At 44.4% G+C, this 20002-nt stretch overlaps 1 protein-coding gene across 6 annotated transcripts in view; it reads right to left on the bottom strand.

The window, feature by feature from the left end:
- Window positions 1-125: 125 nt before the first annotated feature.
- CENPE (centromere protein E) overlaps window positions 126-20002 on the bottom strand; it is a 37217-nt gene continuing 17340 nt past the window's right edge. For 4 of the 6 annotated variants that reach the window (XM_081924751.1, XM_081924752.1, XM_081924748.1 and 1 more), the window contains 16 exons: window positions 18758-18909; window positions 17668-17976; window positions 15682-15993; window positions 15153-15311; window positions 14171-14389; window positions 12709-13266; window positions 11836-12138; window positions 11150-11452; window positions 10343-10501; window positions 9781-9999; window positions 8144-8344; window positions 6471-6583; window positions 5690-5787; window positions 4413-4575; window positions 2005-2360; window positions 126-354 (listed from right to left, as the gene is read on the bottom strand). In XM_081924751.1, coding sequence (XP_081780877.1) covers window positions 236-354; window positions 2005-2360; window positions 4413-4575; window positions 5690-5787; window positions 6471-6583; window positions 8144-8344; window positions 9781-9999; window positions 10343-10501; window positions 11150-11452; window positions 11836-12138; window positions 12709-13266; window positions 14171-14389; window positions 15153-15311; window positions 15682-15993; window positions 17668-17976; window positions 18758-18909 — 3743 coding nt within the window. In that variant the 3' untranslated portion in view covers window positions 126-235. The remainder of the gene's footprint in view (window positions 355-2004; window positions 2361-4412; window positions 4576-5689; window positions 5788-6470; window positions 6584-8143; window positions 8345-9780; window positions 10000-10342; window positions 10502-11149; window positions 11453-11835; window positions 12139-12708; window positions 13267-14170; window positions 14390-15152; window positions 15312-15681; window positions 15994-17667; window positions 17977-18757; window positions 18910-20002) is intronic. The other 2 variants (XM_081924749.1, XM_081924750.1) reach the window with 2 other exon arrangements.

Here is a 20002-nt window from a genome sequence, read left to right on the forward strand (position 1 = left end):
ACGACAAAGGACGAGATGGTTGGACAGTGTTCTCGAAGCTACAAACATGAGTTTGGCCAAATTGCGGGAGGCAGTGGAAGTCTGGCGTGCTCTGGTCCATGGAGTCGCGAAGAGTCGGACACGACTAAACAACAATTCTTTATTTATTCTTTTAAAAACACATTAAAAATAAGTATGAGGAAGTCAAAAGAAGATGGAAATCTATTAATCTGTGTCCACAAAAATATCAAGACAGCTATTGTGTCTTGCATTTAGAAACATCGTCATTGTTTGAGCCTGCAAACCACTGCTTATAATTTTTGTCTGTAAACTCTGCTGCTCTGTCAGTGGACGGGACACCTGAAGACTTTGTGTCTGTTGGAGAAAAGAATAGTGGACATTTGTTTAAATAAAAATGGCTGCGATCAAGAACATGTTTTCAAGACATCTGTAATTATTAGAGACAACCAGAAGGCAAAACAATTGTTCAGAAGAGAATGACCATTTGTGGGTAGAGGGTTCTGGGCCTTTGTATAAAGCGTAGCGCAACACACAACATTAATCATTGTGACAACTGAAGCTCATAAGCCATACTAATTCAAAATGGCAATGAGCTCAACTTGTGTCATTTAAATTTGTTGGTGTGCTTTGCGTTAGATGTCCTGCAATTAAAACATGTGGCTCACAGCTGCACAGGAGACGCTTTGGAGGTGCAGATGAAAAACTGTACTAGGAGTGATGTTTAAGGAATTACACTGCCAAGGCTGGCAAACGAGGGCAGAAAGTGTACTGCAACTATGCTAAAAACGATGCTTAAATGCTTCTCAACAGTCGCCTCTCTCAAAAGATGTTGAGATTTGAGATTTATACGAATCATAACAACCCCACTATATTTCAGACCTTGAAATATTAATTTAGTACAGCTGCAGACTCAGTTTAAAGAGTCACAGGCAGATATGATTTGTACCCAGCTCAGTATTACGTTTCCAAGTTGAACTCAAGTGTCAATAAATTGCTGTACTACAATGAAGAGCAGCATGACTGAGTGAGCAACTGAAGGAGGGAACAAAGTCTGCTAGCTTTTGTGTTACAAGATTCCAGAGCCTTTAAAACAGAATCAAAACTGCTCCGGCAAATGGCAAAGCGCAACACAACCATGCGCATCAGTGTACTGGGAGAAACTTACAGATTGCTTTAACGAAAGCAGTTTTAACTATGCACACCTGCTCCCCCCAGACCCTTGCACAGCCTTTCCTGCTTCTTGCTGTGGCATTTTGGCTAAACCTTTTATCTCCGCAACATATGGGGAACTGTGGGCCAAAAGGCACACTGAACACTGGAATGCGAGAGATGGTGTAACTGCTATTGCCAGCTACTTTGGACCTACTAGAGCCGCCTATTCTGAGTGCGTGTATGAGAAGTAACTGAAGTTATTATTGATTATTCCCGCACTCAAGGTCATAGGGCACCCTTGAAGCACTTTACGTGGCTGATAGTGTGGCACTTTTCATGGGTTTTGCATTTTTCTTAGAGGTTCTTCCCTTTCAGGTAGTATATTACAGCAAGGGTGAACAGACTTCAGGCTTGTGAGATCTACCTTTGTAAATAATAAACTTATTTACATCTCTAAATAAAAACGGTGGGGGAGGGGTTATTTTAAACCACCCCGTGATCTTAGAATGAAGGGCGGTAGATAAATATTGATAGAAAATAATAATACCACTGTGTTTTCTGAGAACCCCAACATCCACTAATTGTAACATGCATGAAAGAACATGGTGGCCCAAGCAGCTGCTAAACAAAGGGATTTGTTCTGAGTGCCATAAACAAGTCATTCCTGTGGTTCCTGCTTCATTTCAGCAGTCTTCTTTTGTTTCAGTGGGTGGGGACACAGTTGTTTCGTTACTGGAGTTGTCCAGCTTCTGGAATTCACAAATCCTTGCCAATCTGCAGCAAATCTCCCAGAGGTCTCCCAGCAGATCTCAGTCTGCCTTCTGCACACCCCTGTATCATGCCATTACCTACCTTTAAAATCTCCTAAGCGAGAGTTATCAAAGAAGGTCGGACAGCTCAACAACACAGGAGCGGGCGTGTCCAACGACAGAGCTGGTTGCGAGGAGCGCTCTCTACAGGGAGAAGACGGCAGCTCTGACATCGAAGGAGGAACCGTCTTCCTTGGTGATTTTAGCTGTTGCTCCTCGCTTGTGGGCTGCTGCCTCCTCAAAGACCACTCTCTACAGGGAGAAGATGGCTGCTCCGACACAGAAGGAGGAGCAGTCTTCCTTGGTGATTTTAGCTGTTGCTCCTCGCTTGTGGACCGCTGCCTCCTCAAGGACCGCTCCTTCCATTTCTTAACTTCCTCCTTCCAGAGCAGCTCATTTCTGGGACACAAAGGAGACACGTTGAAGAGAAGAGTCATTTTTGTGCTCTCAGCCCACCTCTTACAAGTAGAGGAAAAGGCTTGGCTTCATCTAGCACAACAGTGGGGAACCTCAGCCCTGGGGGTCAAAGGCAGCCCTCTATGTAGACCTCTCTGCCTGGCCCTTGGGGATCTCCCCAGGACGCTGGCCTTCCTTCACAGCCTTCTTGAGTATTTTCGCTTGCCTGGAATGTGTCCTTGCACTCTGATAAAGGCCTGGATGTAGAGGGATGTGAGAGCGTGTGTCAGGGAACTGCCATCGGAGCTAGAGGCGGAGGCAAGGCTCCAGAGCGATGCTGGAGAGGGGCCCAGCAGGGAGAGAGGCAGCCCATCTGCTGGGGAAGGAAATCAGCATAACACCAGGGGTGAAGGGGGGCAGATGGGGGAATCGGCGAGGGGGCTCAAGGACTCCTCACCGGAGACCAGCAGGGAGAGCACGGGTCCTCCGCTGCCCACACCCACCCTGCGCAGAAGACTTCCGCGCAGGGAGAGTAGGCGGAGACTTGGCGTCAAAGAACTTCTTTGCTGGAACAGCCACGAAGTGAAGGGCTGTCCAGACAGAAAGGGTTCAACCAGGTAACCTAGCCAGGAGTGGCGGCAACTTACGCACGAGCAACCCCTATAACCATTACAGCATGTTTAGAAGTTAGTGGCCCTCAGGCTGATCTACCTGAAGATAGTCAGCTTGCTGCCACTGGAAGTCTTCTCATTCTAAATACTACCTCACATGAAATTCTGCACATGACTCTCTGAGGTGGCCTAGATGAGATCAGTCCTCTTGTCAGACATGTGATCGCTGCCTAAGATTTGAATTACTAGTTCCTATTTGGAGAAAGGAGGCGAGCTAGCAGTGGGAGGCCTGCTGCCAGGCCCCCTCGCTGGAGAGATCAGATTCTGCTTCAAACGTCCCACCCCCTGAAACATGGAACTTGTTTCCACCTCCTCCCTTCTGAATAGTGGCAGCAGCACTATTTAAAAAACACCTCTAGCATGCCTTCATTCAGAACGATGCAAGCTAAGCCGCTGGGCTTTGGCCTGCTTACAAACTGACGTGTCGTGAACTGACACTGGAATAGACAAATGTATTCAATGGTACTGATTGGTTTTGTATTGTGTAGCTTGCCTTTCAACTCCAAGTAACACAAGGCAGCAGGCATGACTCTTCTCCCACACCCCTTTCCCTACTCACAACAGATCTGGGACATAGCTTGGGTCAAGAGGTCATGACTGAGCTTTGTGGCCGAGTGCAGGAATTAATGTATAGGTGGGGGGGTTGCCCCTCCAGCAGATATCATGCACATCATGCACTACCAAAATCAGCACAATCACTTTTGTGACTTGTCCCCACAAAACACTTCATCACAGTTTCTTCCTATCTATTCAAAGGGCCTCTGCTACACAATACCAAATGTTACAATTCACTGTTTTGCTCTGGTATTTCTGGCTGGTGTCCTTGTTTTTTGTCCATTGGAGCCCTCAGATTTCTCTGTTAACAGTAGAAACACCTAAATGTAATGTGCTACACTTGTGGCCCCCAACTTGTCACTTGCGGGTACCATAGTGCCCCCTAAGACACACACAAGTGCTCACCAAGGCTGTGGATTATTCGTTTGGGGTTTTTTGGGTGGGAGCACAGAGGTGTTTTTCATACTGGGGTGAGCTCTGTAAAGTGGGTATTTTGTGGTGCGCACAACAACTTTAGACATCCACATGTGTCCTGGTGGCCCAGAAAGGTTGGGGACCCCCATGCCAAGGCATGGTGCTTTCTGAGAAGCCAGACCACACCATCTGTATGCAACACATCAGCCACATACTGTGGTTCACCAGGCAGCTTGCTTTTGCAGTCCAAGGCAGGCTGGCAGCTTAGGATTCTGAGATTCATGGCCTACCAAACTTATGCACAAGCATATTTGTCTCAAGAGAAATGCCACTGTTAAGAGCGTCACAGTTTTGAAGAACAGACATGCAACTGATAGTGGGAGAAGAACAATTCCAGATAAACTTTAGGGCTTACTTTAACATAATCTCCAGTTTTTTCTTCAGTTGAGCATGTTCCTTTTCCAGTTTCGCATGCTCAGATTTCAGCACAAGAAGCTGGGTACTTTGTACTATTCCACTTCCACCGCCACAAGTAATCGCTAGTGGTACCTGAGAATTGTCATTGTGCGATGCTATTACTGAAAAAGAGGGTTAATGAAAGGAGCCTGTTAAAAACTGAAAACATCACAGTGACTGACAGAAGCAAACAACATGAACGGTTGGATCAGTCATAGGCAAACTCCGGTCCTCCAGATGACTGGGACTACAATTCCCATCATCCCTAGCTAACAGGACCAGTGGTCAGGGATGATGAGAATTGTAGTCCCAAACATCTGGAGGACCGGACTTTGCCCATGCCTGCGTTGGATGGTAACTGTATCATTTAAGAACTCTGCTATGCCTATGTGTGTCAGTTTCCCAGGTCTGCAGAGGTGCCTAGAAGGTGGGGGTGCATATATCCTGAATACTGAATACACCCTTTTCCAAGACAGCAGATTGAGATTAGAAGATTAATCAAAGATACAAATTTACAAGGTATATAGGTTCAGGCTGGTCATTTTAGCACAGAATTCTCAATTTTCAAAATTAAATAACTCTATAAAATCATCGATAATACAATTGCTAAGGTAAGATGCAATTTAAAAAATACTGATTTTGCAATCAAATCAACATAAGCATTGCGTCACATTTCAAGGGAAGCTTTATCAGTTGGTTGTACAGTAATTGTAAGTACTTTGGAGACACAAAGGAATCTGTGAATACTAGCCTTACAGAGATGAAATGCTCGCTTCTCTTGTTAGACATATCTTATTTATTGTGCTCCATAACTCAGCATAGTAAAAGGGGCCTTTTTATGCTTGTCCATTTGGCCCTTTGCAGCATGTGCCTGCATTTCCTTGGTGGTAACCTTTTGGAGGCTGCACCCCAGTGGCAAGAAGGGCCAGTGGAAAAAATGGGCAAGATCAGAGGCGTGACTTGGAGGTTTGTACAGGAGACTACATAATAGTCACACAGAGACTTCTACACACACATCTTTCCATCCGGCAACCAAAAGGCATTTATCACAGTTCAAAGACACTCAAAGAGCAAGTTAGTGATGGGTATGACCTGGAGAATGTCCTGAGGGCCGGATGGAGAGGCCTAGAGGGCCACATTTGATCCCCAAGCCAGAGATTCCACCCCCTGATCTACACCTTAAAAACACAGTTGATACAGTCAGAATATGACTTTGTTCGATTGATATCTGCTTACCAGTCATATCCTGCTCTTGTTGCACTCTGCGAAGTTCTTCCTTGAGTTTTCTCAACTGCTCCTCTCTGTGCTCCGCAAGAGCTTTTGCATTAGCCAGCCTGGAAAAAGAACAATAACGTGATTCTTCATTTTGCTTATAAAAAAGAAAAAGAAATCAAGGCTGCAATCCCTCCCCCACCCCAAAACCATAACTATACCTGGGAGCACGCTCCATTTAACACTCTGGGGCCTCCTTCCAAATAGGTATGCATAGGGTTGCTCTGCAAAAGTGTTGTTAAGTACCTATGAAAAGCCCAGCTGGAGGCAAAGGCCTCTCTTCCCGTTTCCCACTGTGGGAAATTTATTGACATAAAACTGGAGTCAACCAAGGGCCAAGCTGTACTTCATCAAACTTTAAATACTAACTTTTCTGACATATGTTTTCAGAGGCCAAAGCCTACTTTTGTCAGAGGCCATCATTTCCAATTGGCTTTTGAGGAAGAGAAGAATCAGACATCAATAACTGCTACCTCCACTCACTGCTGCTCTCACCAGCTAGATGGGGCACCTCCCCCCCCATCAGTTCCATCTGCCCCTTAAAGAACAGACAATAGGGCCACCTGCTTAGGGACCAATGGTGTCAACTAGGCTCCCCTGAGTTAAGGAGCCAGTGGAGTCCAGCTTAAGCCCGAGAAGTCCAAGCCCCGATCCTGTAAGGCTAACAATTTCCAGGAAAGTTGGATCTCCAGACTATTATTCAGGGGCCACCAAAGAAAAGGCAGCAAAGTAAAACGGGACTTACTCTTGATCAAAATATTTGCTCTGCTTCATTCTTGCCATGTCTGCTTTAGCAAGCTGAGTTTTGAGGTCCTCGATTTCGTCCTTGTTCGATTCAACACCTTCATCAAGTCTGGCCTAAAATTAAGAGGGAGGCAAGAAGACGTCTAAGCAGGAGGGGGAAGAGTTGCTATGCACCCTTGGCAAGCAGGCTATTCTCGAAAGCTACAGACAATGGTTAAAAATCATCAACAGTTTAAATGCCAGATGAGATCAGGCTACCAGAGTTGTACAGTCGCAACAGCAACTTCCTCCTACAAGCCAAGATTAAGAATTATTCATTTAAGTAAGCTTACAGAGCCTCACACTTGGGCTCTAGTGCTTTGGCTAAAGGCACCATATCTGTCAGCATATACAAGGTACAATACATTCTTGTGTTTCGCATGGATTTATGAAAAGCCAGTGTTGATTCATGGTTAGAGCAGGGGTGGGAAGCTGCTCTGTCGGATGCACAAGGCCACCTACCTGTCAATCACCTGATGGTCGTTATGAAACACTGTCCACAAAGCAAAAATGAATTCCAAACCATGGCTGAAAATGGGCAAAGCCAGAGTGGTGTATGTTCTAGTTAACTCACGCTTGGGCTACTGCAATGCGCTCTACATGGGGCTACCTTTGAAGGTGACCTGGAAACTACAACTAATCCACAATGCAGCACAACTAATCCAGAATGCAGCGGCTAGACTGGTGACTGGGAGCAGCTGCCCAGACCATATAACACCGGTCCTGAAAGACCTAAACTGGCTCCCAGTATGTTTCTGAGCACAATTCAAAGTGTTGGTGTTGTCCTTTAAAGTCCCAAACAGCCTTGGCCCAGTATACCTGAAGGAGCATCTCTAGCCTCATCGTTCAGTCCAGACACTAAGGTCCAGCTCTGAGGGCCTTCTGGGGGTTCCCTCAGTGCGAGAAGTGAAGCTACAGAGAACCAGGCAGAGGGCCTTTTGGGTAGTGGTGCCTGCCCTGTGGAAGACTGTCACATCAGATGTTAAGGAAATAAGCAACTATCTGACTTTATAAGACATCTGAAGGCAGCCCTGTTTAGGGATGTTTTAAATGTTTGATCATTTATTATTATTATTATTATTAATTATTATTATTATTCCTGGGTGCAGCTGATCGCAGTAGGGCTTGCTGAGCAGCACTTTCAAATAACCAGGAACCCACTTTGAGCTTCTGGCTGGTCCTTTCCAGTTGCGTCTATCTGTCCCCACATCCAGCATCACATATGACATTGGGTGTGGGGCAGGTGGCAATACATTGGGGAAAGACAGCCTCATGAACCAAACTGGGACCCCTGCTGGGTCTAATCTGGCCTGCGGGACAGAGATTCCCAATGCCTGGGTTTGAGTGCTGGCTTTGGACCAGGGAGATCAAGGTTCAAACCCCCACTTAGCTATGAAGCTCACTGGGTCACCTTGGGCCACTTACTATCAGTGAACCTAACAGCATGAGGATAAAATGGAGGTGGAGGAAGACATGCATGTTGCCTGGAGCAGATCGGGAGAAAGGTGAGTGGAGGGAACATACAATGTTGTGATGAACGTAAACCAGTATTAGGTTCTTTGGAGAAGCTTCACTTCCGTCTGTAATAGAAAGCATGAGAACAGGAAATGGCTCTCTTAGGAAGTCAGTGCATACCTTGAGAGTTTCTTGCTCTGCAAGTGCACTTCTTAGGCTGTTCTCCTTCTCCTTTAATACAGCCCCAAGACGGACTGCATCATTCTTGGCCGCTCGCACTTTCAGCTCCATTGCCAACTGGGCAGCCTTCTCCCTTTCCTGGAAATTTCTTCTCATTTCACTCATGGCATTTTCCAGCTCCTGGATTTTCAGCTTCAGACTCTAGTTAGAGAGGAAAAGCAGTTGGAGGCATCACTGATGACAACTGAAAATGCCATTGAACAGAGGTGCCTAGAACAGAGGTGGGGAAGACCTGACCTAATGCCACTGTGATGTCGGGTGATGTTATGCTTTGAAGTCCTGATCTTTGGGACTTCAAAGCACAGCAAAGAACTTTCAAACACCCCTTTGAATGCATCCCTGCACTGCTTCTTAGTTGTAGTTTCTTCAGTACAGCGGTACCTTGGGTTAAGTAATTCGTTCCGGAGGTCCGTTCTTAACCTGAAACTGTTCTTAACCTGAAGCACCACTTTAGCTAATGGGGCCTCCCGCTGCCACCAGAGTATGATTTCTGTTCTCATCCTGAAGCAAAGTTCTTAACCCAAGGTAATATTTCTGGGTTAGCGGAGTCTGTAACCTGAAGCATATGTAACCTGAAGCATATGTAACCTGAGGTACCACTGTACTGCATTAAGCACTTCAACTTGCAATGAAGCAGCTGCAGCAGCAGCAGCAGCAGGAGATTGGTTTAAAGCCCTTTCCTCAAAAAACCTCCCTGCTGCTCCTGAAACATCTTTCAAGCAGAGACTTAGTGAGGGTCTTTGTTTGGGAAAAGGCTTTGTAACAGCCCCACATTGTTCTGTAAACCTCCAGTTTTCAGAGAACAGCATTAGGAGCAAAAAGTGGTATCCCCTGAATGTATGATGTAAGGCAGGTGGGCTGAGGTTCCCAAAAATGGCCTTGTGAACCACATGTGGTTGGCCATATTTGGCTCACAGGCCAGAGGCTCCCAACCCCTGATATGAAAGGTATTTCATAGATCTCATACAATTGGAAGGGAGTGGGACCCCAAGAATCATCTAGTCCAACCCCCTACAATGTAGGAATATGCCCTTACACTGGGATCGAACTTGAAACCGTGGCACTGCCAGCACCACGTTCTAACCGACTGAGCCTTGATCATGGCAACTCAAAATATTTCTCAGAATGTTGGGCTTTTAAAAAGGAAGGATAACCTAACAACAATACAGGTGATCGGGGCGGGGACACCCACCCACCCACTATTTGTACCCCCAGCCTCACACAGGAGTCACATATTTCCTCTGTTTGCCCCACCAGAGTATGCATGAGAACACAGAATCCAATTTGCCCACTTTCTCAATCAGAAGCAAACAAAAACAAAGTCGGACAAAGAAAACAACATGAGGTGGTTTTTGCATTTGCTAGACTTCAAGGGAGGTGATGCTGGGCTGCAGCAGTCACACCCCCCTCTACAACATCTGGGCCTGGCACCCATCACTGCGTTTAATGGGATTAGCTTCTTTCACACAAGAGCCAACCCCAGTGAAAGTCACACTAAGCAAATCCTCAAAAGATTTGCATCAGTGTGTCCTCTCACAGTCCTGAGAAAAACCAGAGTAAGATAAATGAAAGCACACCTTCTGTTGTTCTTCTGTTGCTTTTAATTTATCCCCCAGCTTATAGTTTTCTTCTTCCAAGGCAAGATTAGCAGCCGCACAATGTGTTTGCTTTTCTTTCAGTGTATTCAACTCTAGGAGCAGTTCTTGGGTTTGCTCCTTAGATGCTTTCAGGGCAGCTTCAGCTTTTCGGCAGCACTCAGCCTGTTTAGTATATAGAGATTGAGATTCAAGTAAGGCCTGCAAAGCAATTTCATTCATATGGATCATTCATGATCTGCTCCAGGCTTTTAGCTGAACAGCAGGTTAAAATGCTTTAAGAAATAATAGCTTAACTGCCACCAATACGGGAAAGATCCCACAATAATATCCCACGTATTTTTGTTCTGATAAATGTCATCTTATTCTGTTTTTTTTTAAGCTCCCAAGCACTGAAGTTCAAAGTCAGTTATAAATGGCCCCTTCTCTCACAATGAAAAACCTCCTACTGTGAGCTTTTATTTTTAAGTAAGAATTAATGAGAAGGAAGGTGGCCCATTTTGAATACTCAAGTGTTATTAAAAAATAGGAAGCATTTTCTTACCTCTCTTGTCTGTTGATCAGTTGTCTGGTCCAGTATCTCCTGGAGTTCTGAGGCCTGAGAATTCTCATCTAAGATCCTTCCTTCCGGTTCCCCTGCCATTCCACTAGCTCCTTCCTTATGGCTAATGCTAAGCTCGAGTTGTTCTTGCAGCTTCAGATTCTTTAAAGACAGAACAACCACCGTGCACTGTTAAGCCACCAATAGTCTTCTGTGCCCATGGTTTTTCTACAATACAGTGGTACCTCGGGTTAAGTACTTAATTCGTTCTGGAGGTTCGTACTTAACCTGAAACTGTTCTTAACCTGAAGCACCACATTAGCTAATAGGGCTTCCTGCTGCTGCCGCCGCGCCACCGGAGCACAATTTCTGTTCTCATCCTGAAGCAAAGTACTTAACCTGAAGCACCATTTCTGGGTTAGCGGAGTCTGTAACCTGAAGCGTATGTAACCCGAGGTACCACTGTATCAGAAAAGTCTCTCTCTAAAAAAAGGGGTGGGAACTTCCAGACCAGGGGCCTCATTAGGTCTGCCCACCTGTCTTCTACCTGACATCATACACATGCCAGGTGTGCAGCAGGTAGATACAGGTAGGCTGAAAGGGTTTGCAGGCACTGCTAATTTGCCCATCCAGTTTAATTTCAAACTGTGCGGGGAGAAAATGGGTCAACTGATTGATGTTAGGCAATTGACAGCTGGGCACCCCCCCATCAAATATATCACATGCAGTGTGTGCATGTCATGGATCCAGCCCACTGACTGAATCTCATTCACTGCCGTTGGTCTAAAGGTGTTAAAAATGGCCTCTTACATTTGCAACCATCTTCTCTACGCTCTCGCCAAGGCGGTGGATGGTCCGGATCATGTTATCCTTCTCAGTTTGAAGAGCATCTACTGCGGTTTTCAAATCCTCTTTTTCCCGATTTACAGTTCTGAAGTCCTGCATGGCGCTGTGAAGCTTCTGAAGCAATTCTGCTTTCTCCTTCTCCATGGCTTCTGTCTTGGACTTCAATTGCTCCATCTCATTCAGACGTTCAGCAGCCGTCCGGCTCTGCTCTTCCCTCGACTCAAGCAGTTGCCTCAGGTCAAGATTCTTTTCTTCTAGCTGTTGGACCTGAGTCAGGTTTTATATAAAGAAACACTCATCAAGCAAGTTCTGCTTTCTTAGTTTTATGAAGAGTTTACCTAGAATGGTGGAACCTGGAGCTCCCTTTCCCTAATGCCCAAACCCTTCTCCAAGTTGCCTGCTGCCAGGGACACTATATGTTGGAGCAAGAAGACCCATCCCCTGCCACTAGATTTGAAGCAGAAGCCTTCCCTCAATAGCTTACAAATCCTTTAAGGCCAGCTTTAGACCACCAGTTCCATTTCCACTCCACCAGCTGTTACTTTGCCAGAATCAAACTTGCTTTCTAAGGTGGTAGGGGGCAGAATAGGCCAGCTATCTAAAGGAAGCAAATTGCTCCTTCCGCCATTTTGTGGCCCACAGCTACTTACCATTGAAGTGGTTGCTTCCAGAAGTCTCTGGAGTGACTCACTCTCAGTTTGGAGAGCTTCCCACTTCTGCTTCAGGGCATCCATCGCCTGGGTTAGGGATTTTCTTTCTTCTTCGCAGCTGCTAAGCCTTTGCGCCATTTCCAACTTCTCCATCTTTTCAGCCTCAAGATCAGATTCTCTGGCCTTAAGATCTGCATCCAGCTGCTTCATGACACTCTGTTTCTGCTGGGCTTCGCAGAGCTCTTCTTTCAGTCCGAGTAGCTCCTCTAGCGCTCTCTCGTTGTCTTGCTGCTTAAGAGAAAGCTTTCATGGGTTCAAAATTAACCGTTAGTTTCAGAACCCTGTCACTTTTCAAGATCAGTCTTATTTCTGACTAACCATGCATCCCTTATGGCTTCAGGGCCTGTTCACTCCTAGCCTCAAGTTTTTTTCACTCTCACCATGGTGTGATACAAGAATTACTTTTCCCCTACAGTGAGTTGGGAGGGTGTGTGCACAACCTATAGACCTATTCCCCATTTCACCCTGGTAATATTCTGGAGACAAACATGCATCTGAACAGGCTCCTGGCCTCAAACGGGCATGCACAACATTTCCCCAGTCTTTGCACATTATTTAGTCTATGAAAATCTGCTCTCGATTCTCAGAACTGTAATTAACTTGCGATGGTAGGATATCCAACTGGTAAAGGTTTCTGGCTTACTTTCCCCTTCCATTAAGAGACCAGCACAATTATGAAAGTGCAAGCTATAAAATAGACCAAAACATTGGGAAGGAAAGGTTGGTTGGCAGATGCACTTTTGCAATTTTACAAAAATCAATAAACATAGTAAAAATGAAAAATGAACTTAATAAAAACTAATAATATTTTACCATTGATTTCGCTGCTTGCATCTCTTCCTTGATGAGATCCCTCTCCACTTGGAGAGCATCCAATTTGTCCTTCAGGTAATCTCGCTCCTGGGTCAAGGCTCTCATTGCTTCTTCATGCTCATGAAGCACCTCTGTTTCAGCCTCTTCTTTGGCAAGCTTCCCCTGTTTTTGGAGAACATCCAGCTTCCTCCTCAAATCATCTCGTTCCTGGATTAAGACTTCCATTGCTCCTTCATGATTATGAAGCTTCTGAGCTACATCTGCTTCAATCTTTTCCTTGACGAGATCCTTCTCTATTTGGAGAGAACCCACTATGTCCTTCAAATTATCTCGTTCTTGCATTACGGCCTTCATCGCTTCCTCCTGCTCATGAAGTTTCTGAGTTACTGTCAGCTTGTCCATTACCTCAGCTTCAATTCTAGACTCACTAGCTTCTAATTGCTTTCTCAGTTGTTCCATTTCACTCAACTTCTCTAGAGCTTGGCAGAGTTCTTCTTTCATACGAAGTCTATCCTCTTCAGTGTCTCCTGTTTGCAGCTCTTGGATCTTGCTAGGTGGCTTAAGAAAAGGAAAATGGGCAAGATGTCAGCAATGTGCTCTAGCTCTGCAAGTGTCAATATTCTAACTTTATCCCCAAAATGTTATAAGAACCTTTAGCACACCATGTAGTCAGTTGTTTGAATTCTTGTAAACTTCCTTGCAAAAAGCCATTTCAGCTATTTAAAGTTTATCTAAAATTATGGGCTGAAACTTTTAAAAATTCCAATTTAAATATCCAAGACTAACTTATCAGTTTCTCTCAAAGACAGACTCCAACTTGTGTCTGACCATCTGTGCACATCACTGTAAGTCATGACTTACTGTAGATGAGCAAATTATGTCTTCTTTGTTCCTCTCTGCTAGTGCTTGGGTAAGGGGAAACAAACCATAACGATAAACCAAGGTTTGTTTTTGGTGTACCAATCATGGTTTGTTTGTGGTTTGTTTCCAATCTCCAGTTTGTTTGTGCACAGTAAACCTTGGGTATGGCTTGACATGACACTAAATACACATGACACCTGTAATACACAAATACAGGTGTACCCCTGTAATACACAACTGCCTTGTGGAATATCTTTGGGAGAAGAAAAGGATAAGGAGTAAACTCTACAAAAATCTGGAGTGGCGTCCCTAAGATGGGCTGGATGGTGCCTTGCACGCTTCCTTCTGGCAACTCCTGCTGCCATGTTGGTGCTAAACGTATTGTGCTGCTTCACTTTGGACCACATCAGTGAGGTCAAGAGTGGGGGGGGGGTTCTTGTCTTCTGGGCAGCCCAGGAGCTCCATACACACTGCCCAGGCTTGCTCCTAGGGAGGCCACTTCTGTGCTGTTAACAGTGTGATTTGACTTCACCCCTGGAGGCGTACTCCATTGCCTCTCAGGACAGACTGATGCCAACAACAAGAAATACACAACAATTACCAGCTGACTGCTTTCCAGGTACCAGTTCTTTTGCTCTTGCAGACTCTCCAGTTGTTGCTTTAGCAAAGTCTTCTCTTGCTCAAGGGACAAGATTTTCTCCTTCATTGACTGAAGCTGGTTATTTTCCTCCAGCTTGATTTCCTCTGCATCCCCGTCTCCTCCAGTTAACAGATTATTCTCTGTGTTGAAGTAGTCCAAGTGCTCTGTTAACTTTAATATCTGCAAGATGAAACACAACGTATTCTTCTACCCTAGAAAATGTTTCATTCAAGGCAGGTGAACAAACAGTGATCAACAATCCAGTGCAGAACATTCAGAGAAGTTTGGCAAGAAGAAGAGGGCAGTGCTAGAACAGCCCTGCTGAATCAGACCAAGAGGCTTCTTGAGTCCAGAATCCTCTTTTCCCATAGCAGCCAACCAGATGCCTCTGCAGAGCAGGATATGAGGGCATTATTCTCCAGCAACCAGCATTCAGAAAATTGGTGCCTCTGATGCTGGAGTTTAGATATACATGGAAGTTTGCACTTTCGTGTCCATTTCGAATCCAATATAGCACCATTTCAACAATTATTCTACATCCCAAATTTTCTAGCAGTGTTTAACAGCCTCTGATGTCTTAACATGTTTTAGGCCAGCTAAAGTACTTTAAGCTTTAGCTAGTTACCATAGAAAACAAGTGGCGTTGCCTTAAATGGGGCTTGTCTCGGAACTGAACCCAAAACGTTCACACTCAAAGCAAAAAGGGCAACAGCTCAGCGACAGAACACTTGTCTCGCACTCAGAAGGTCCCATATTTAATCCCCAGCATTTGTAGAGAGGGTTGAGAATGTCCTCTGTCCCAAAACCTGGAGAGCCACTTCCAGCCAGCAAAGACAATAATGAGCTACATGGACTAAGGATCAAGATTATACAGGGCATTTCTTATGCTCCTAATTATGCTCCAACCTAGACCAATAAACTTTGCAACTGAGACAGATGTTACCTGTTGCTTCTGTTCTTCAATAGTGACCCCTAGAGATTCTTTAACACTTGAAATCTGTGATTCTCTCTCCACAATGGCTTCTTCCAGTTCTTTAATTTGCTTCTCACAATGCTTCAGAGAATTTTGCGCACTTCTCAGTTCTTCTTGTGATTCAATGTTCTTTTACATTGAAAGCAAAACAAAAGAGATACATGCATTAGAGTTCCCATGACATACACTTCCTTGCAGTAGTGCTATGTGCCTATCTGACTGGGTTGCTCTAGCCACTCTGGGAGGCTTCCAACACATATACAAACAGAATACAATATCAAACATTGAAAACTTTGGTTCCATATGAGTTTCACGTGTGCTCATGTTCCACCCCACCTCAAACTAATTGCAGCTTTTAAAGGCTAAAACCAGAACTTTGATATGGAGAAGCACTGGTGTGGTATGATCACATAATGAAGTCTTGAAGGGTCTGAACGATTTTCAAATGCAGCATCATGTACAACACATTGGATTAATCCAAGTGGGAGGTTTTGCTTACCATTGACACAGTCTCTTGGATATCTTCTTTGATCTGATCTCTCTCATGTCGGAGAGCCTCCTCCTTCTGCTTCAGGTCATCTCTTTCCCGAGTCAGCGCCTGCATCTCTTCTTCACTCTCTTGGAGCCTTTGAGCTAGGCCCAGCTTCTCCATTTCCTCAGCCTCCATTTTAGATGCCCAGCTCTTCAACTGGTCTTTGAGTTGCTCCATTTCACTCAATTTTTGATGTGCTTCATCAAGTTGTTCTCTCATACCAAGAAGCTTCTCTTGCTCCAAGTCCTTTTCTTGCATCTCTTTCATCTTGCCAGAAAGCTTCATTAGTATTTATAGAAAGACAGAAAGTACTTTGACGTTAATAAGTAAGAATGAAGCTCAAGTCCAACTTAGAAACACTAAATTTTGATTCTTGTCATTAAAAGGGTCTTTGTAGTACTCATTTTCTCCCACAAAGCTTTTTGTTACCTGTGGACAATACAGTCATACCTTGGGATAAATATGAGGTTGAGCGCTTTCGGGTTGTGATCCGTGGCGACCCGGAAGTAACGGAGCGCGTTACTTCTGGGTTTCGCCACTCACGCATGCGGTCAAAATGACATGCGCAGAAGCGGTGAAACAAGACCTGCACATGCGCAGATGCGCCTTACGTTCTTTTCGGGATGCGAATGGGGTTCCGGAACGGATCCCGTTCGCATCTTGAGGTACCACTGTACTGATCTCAGCGAAGTTACACAGTCCCAATTCACACCTAACACTAAGCCAATTTATGCTTACCAAGAATGAGCAAACTTGTGGGTTTCTGGAATGAAGATCATGGCCACAGCTCTCCTCCCCAGTACTGCTGCAGCTGAACCCAGGGCTAAACCATGGTTTGGCCTCGTGTTGCATGTGAACCAGGCTTTGCGGTTTGCTTCCCCCAGACAAACCACAAGCAGTAAACTAAGAATATGCATTGGTTATAAGTTCATAGATTATGCAGAGCAAGACAAACCATAAACCCAGGTTTGGATTCAACAGCAGTTTAGTCCTGGGTAGCATGAGAGTAGCAGGACTCGGGGAAAGAGTGCTGCTGTCATAATCTTTACTCCCAACAACCCATGTGGTATATTGCTTTTGCTAAGCCATGGTTTCGCTTCGTGTTACATGCAAACCTAGTCAGATTCAAACTAGGCTCATACTAAGTAACACAAGGGATCTAGTGTACTCAAGTAGCCCAAAAGGGCTTATCTCCTGCCAAATTGCAAAAAAAGAAATGAGAACATGTCAAAATTCTGCTAAGGAGCAGAATACCCTAGAATAGAATTTATTCCTGGAATTAGTGGTTGCTATTTTGTGCGTGCACACAGGAATATAATTATAATAACAACAATTTTGTTATTTATACCCTGCCAGTCTGGCTGGGTTTCCCCAACCACTCTGGGCAGCTTACAGCACATATAAAATATAGTAAAACCATGTTTTGTTTACAAAACAGAAAATATATCTGCTGTAGTAGCTACCAAAAATAGCAATTCCAAGTCATATTCCCACCTTGTTTTGAGAAGCTGATGGGGATTACATGGAACCCAGTTCCATGGGTTTGGTAGCTTCACTTTCCTATTCATTCCAAAAGTGGTAAGTTGGGCTCCTTCTAGCTTAGTAAGTAAAATGGTCATTTTTTTAAGTGTGTAGAGAAAGTGAGCACGCACAATAAGACAGCCAATTCCAGAATTGTGGGATTGGTTCAGGTTTCCTAAAAAAAAGTTTTAGAAGTTATTTCTGAAACTGGTTGTGATCCAAAGCAACCTCGTTAGTGTAGTAGGGTTGAGCATTTTGTGTAACAGCACATTTATGTGCCAGGCCTTGCTGCAATATAAGGAAAAACAGAAGCAAGGAGACAGTATCAAGGGCCCACTCAACTTTTCAACAAAGACTGAAGTGCAGAAATGTTTGCATCAAGAAAAGCCATCAGCTGCTGTATGGAAAGTTGGAGAACCAGGAAGGACTCACCTCTTGAGTCACTTCATGAATGGTTGCCTGAAGCTTGAGGTTCTCTTCAGATAGAAGATCTAGTTGGCATTTCATCTGCTTGTTTTCTTCTGATGCAGTCAAGAATTTCTGCTCCAGTTCATCACAGTGACGTTTCAGCTCTTGAAAAGCTAGGTCATTTTGGCACATTGCTTCAGAATTTACAAAATCTTCTTTGGATTTTAGCGCAATAGTTGCTTCGCACAGCAGTCTCTCCTTCTCAGATACTTGAGCAAGCAGCATCTCTTTTTCCGAGGCCAGAGAAGCAATCATTTCGGATTTTTCAAGCACCTACATACACATATTTATATACACAGAGTATGAGCATGTAGTAGGCAGCTACTATCATCTCAGCTGTGCTTTATAATATGTGTTCTAGCTGAATGAAGGCTAAGTTTGGTTTTTAGATGTACTTTGCTCCCCTGAACTGGAAGAAAACTACCTTCTACAAGAGGCTAGAGAAAAAAGCTTCAGGTTGACAGGTGATGACTGATCCAATTACATAGCCTAGTAGGGAACTGAACCCAAATATCCACAGCAATATTTCTTTATTTATAAAGATATTTAGAGGCCTCCCGTTATAAAATATCAGGGCTGTGTATAATCAACTTTACAAAAATACACCATAAAAGCAACACAGAATAATCTTAAAACCGACTGGCTCATCTTAGAAAGTTTAAACCACTGAATAGGCCTATTGATAAAAAAATAAGGCATCTGAAGGTTGGTAGCAGGGTTGTTGAGGGAATATTTCATGGCATGGGACTGACATCACTAATTGCCTGACCCCTAGCTAAAGCTAGTTGGGTTTCTGAAACATGGGGGACAACTAATAGAATAAGCTTTCAAAAAATTAAGAGGAACGCAAGTTCTGCAACTGCTTGCGATGCCAGAACTTTTTACTGATTAGAATTATTTACAGAAGTTACTGTAGTAGAAGCACCCCAGTCTTCCAGCAAGGATGATTAACTGTATTCTGGGTAGAAATTTTTTCCCTCCATAAAGTTAAATGTGTTCTAAGAAAGCCCTGACCTAAGATACAGCTTCATGGCAGCCCACACTTAGTTTTTACCTCTTTCTGGAAGATTTCAGTGTCAGGTCCCGAACGGGCTTCTAATGATGCAGCTGCTTCTTTCCTTAAAGTTGAGTTCTCTTCCAGAGCTTTATTCAGTTCATCTTTTAAACCCGCAATCTTCCTTTCCAGTTCCATACATGAGAGTAAGTCTGGGGGTGGGGGGAAGTGGAAAGATTTCAATGGATAAAACTGACAAAGATTCACTACCACTGTGTTGCAAGTAAACTCTAGATATATATAGGTCTTGCTCCGTAGTTCTCAGCTTCTGTGAAAATATCCTGCTAAAGCATGAACCCTTTCCACCAGTTTATACCCTGGTTTCTGACATGCAAACTTCCTTGAAAGACTCTACTTGCCTATGCACCCCTGAAGCTCAATTTCCATCTTCTCGTGGGGCTCAGCTTAAACCCACCAGTCCATTTATCCCCCTCCCCAGTGTTTTCCCCCCTAAAAAATGTTTAGGGGTACTCTCATTTTGACTCAAGAAAATCACCATTTTGTAGTTCAAATTGGGAAAAATACATACAGAAATGGACAAAGGTACTGTACAAAGATTCACAAAATGTTTGGGGGTATGCGTCCCTCTGTACCCCCCCCCCCAGAAAAACAGCCCTGCCCCTCCCACAGCCCTTGCTATGCATCTCGTTTTCAAAAGCTTACCCCCCCTCTAATTCTCCAGCCCGCCCCATAGTCCTGATGTTAAGGGGCAGCAACTACTTTTATTTTAATTCCACGCAGCCACTGTCTAATGCCTGAATTGCACATCAGGAAAGCATGCCATCAGGACATAAACTGACTGAAAGCCATGAGACTAAAGTCCCCAGTCACTAAGGTGTCTGCCAACCAAGTCCATGACTGGCTAGAAGGATGCAAGGGCAGAGAAGGACAGAGCCATAAACCTCTCCAGGGTTTTTTTGTTTCAATCCTGCTGCACTGTATCAGGAATGAATGGTCAGTTGCTTTACATCAGGATTGGCTAAACGAACCAACTAATCCCAGTTGAGATGCAGCAAATAATTAAAAAATTGCTTGTTGACCATGCCCCTTGCATTCAGCCTGCCTTTAACAGGGACCCAGACTTTAATGTGGCAGGACCTGCTATGTGGAACTTTTTGCCAGCAGAGGTTAGGCATGAGTCAACCCCTGCTTTCTCTTAGATGTCTTTTCAGAACTGCACTGTTCAGACAAACCTTTGGGATGCAAACTCTGTGCCAAACACGCCTAGATATTTTTTCATTTACA

Source organism: Podarcis melisellensis (genome assembly GCF_964234715.1).
Source record: "Podarcis melisellensis genome assembly, chromosome: 9".
Classification (NCBI taxonomy): Eukaryota; Metazoa; Chordata; class Lepidosauria; order Squamata; family Lacertidae; genus Podarcis; species Podarcis melisellensis.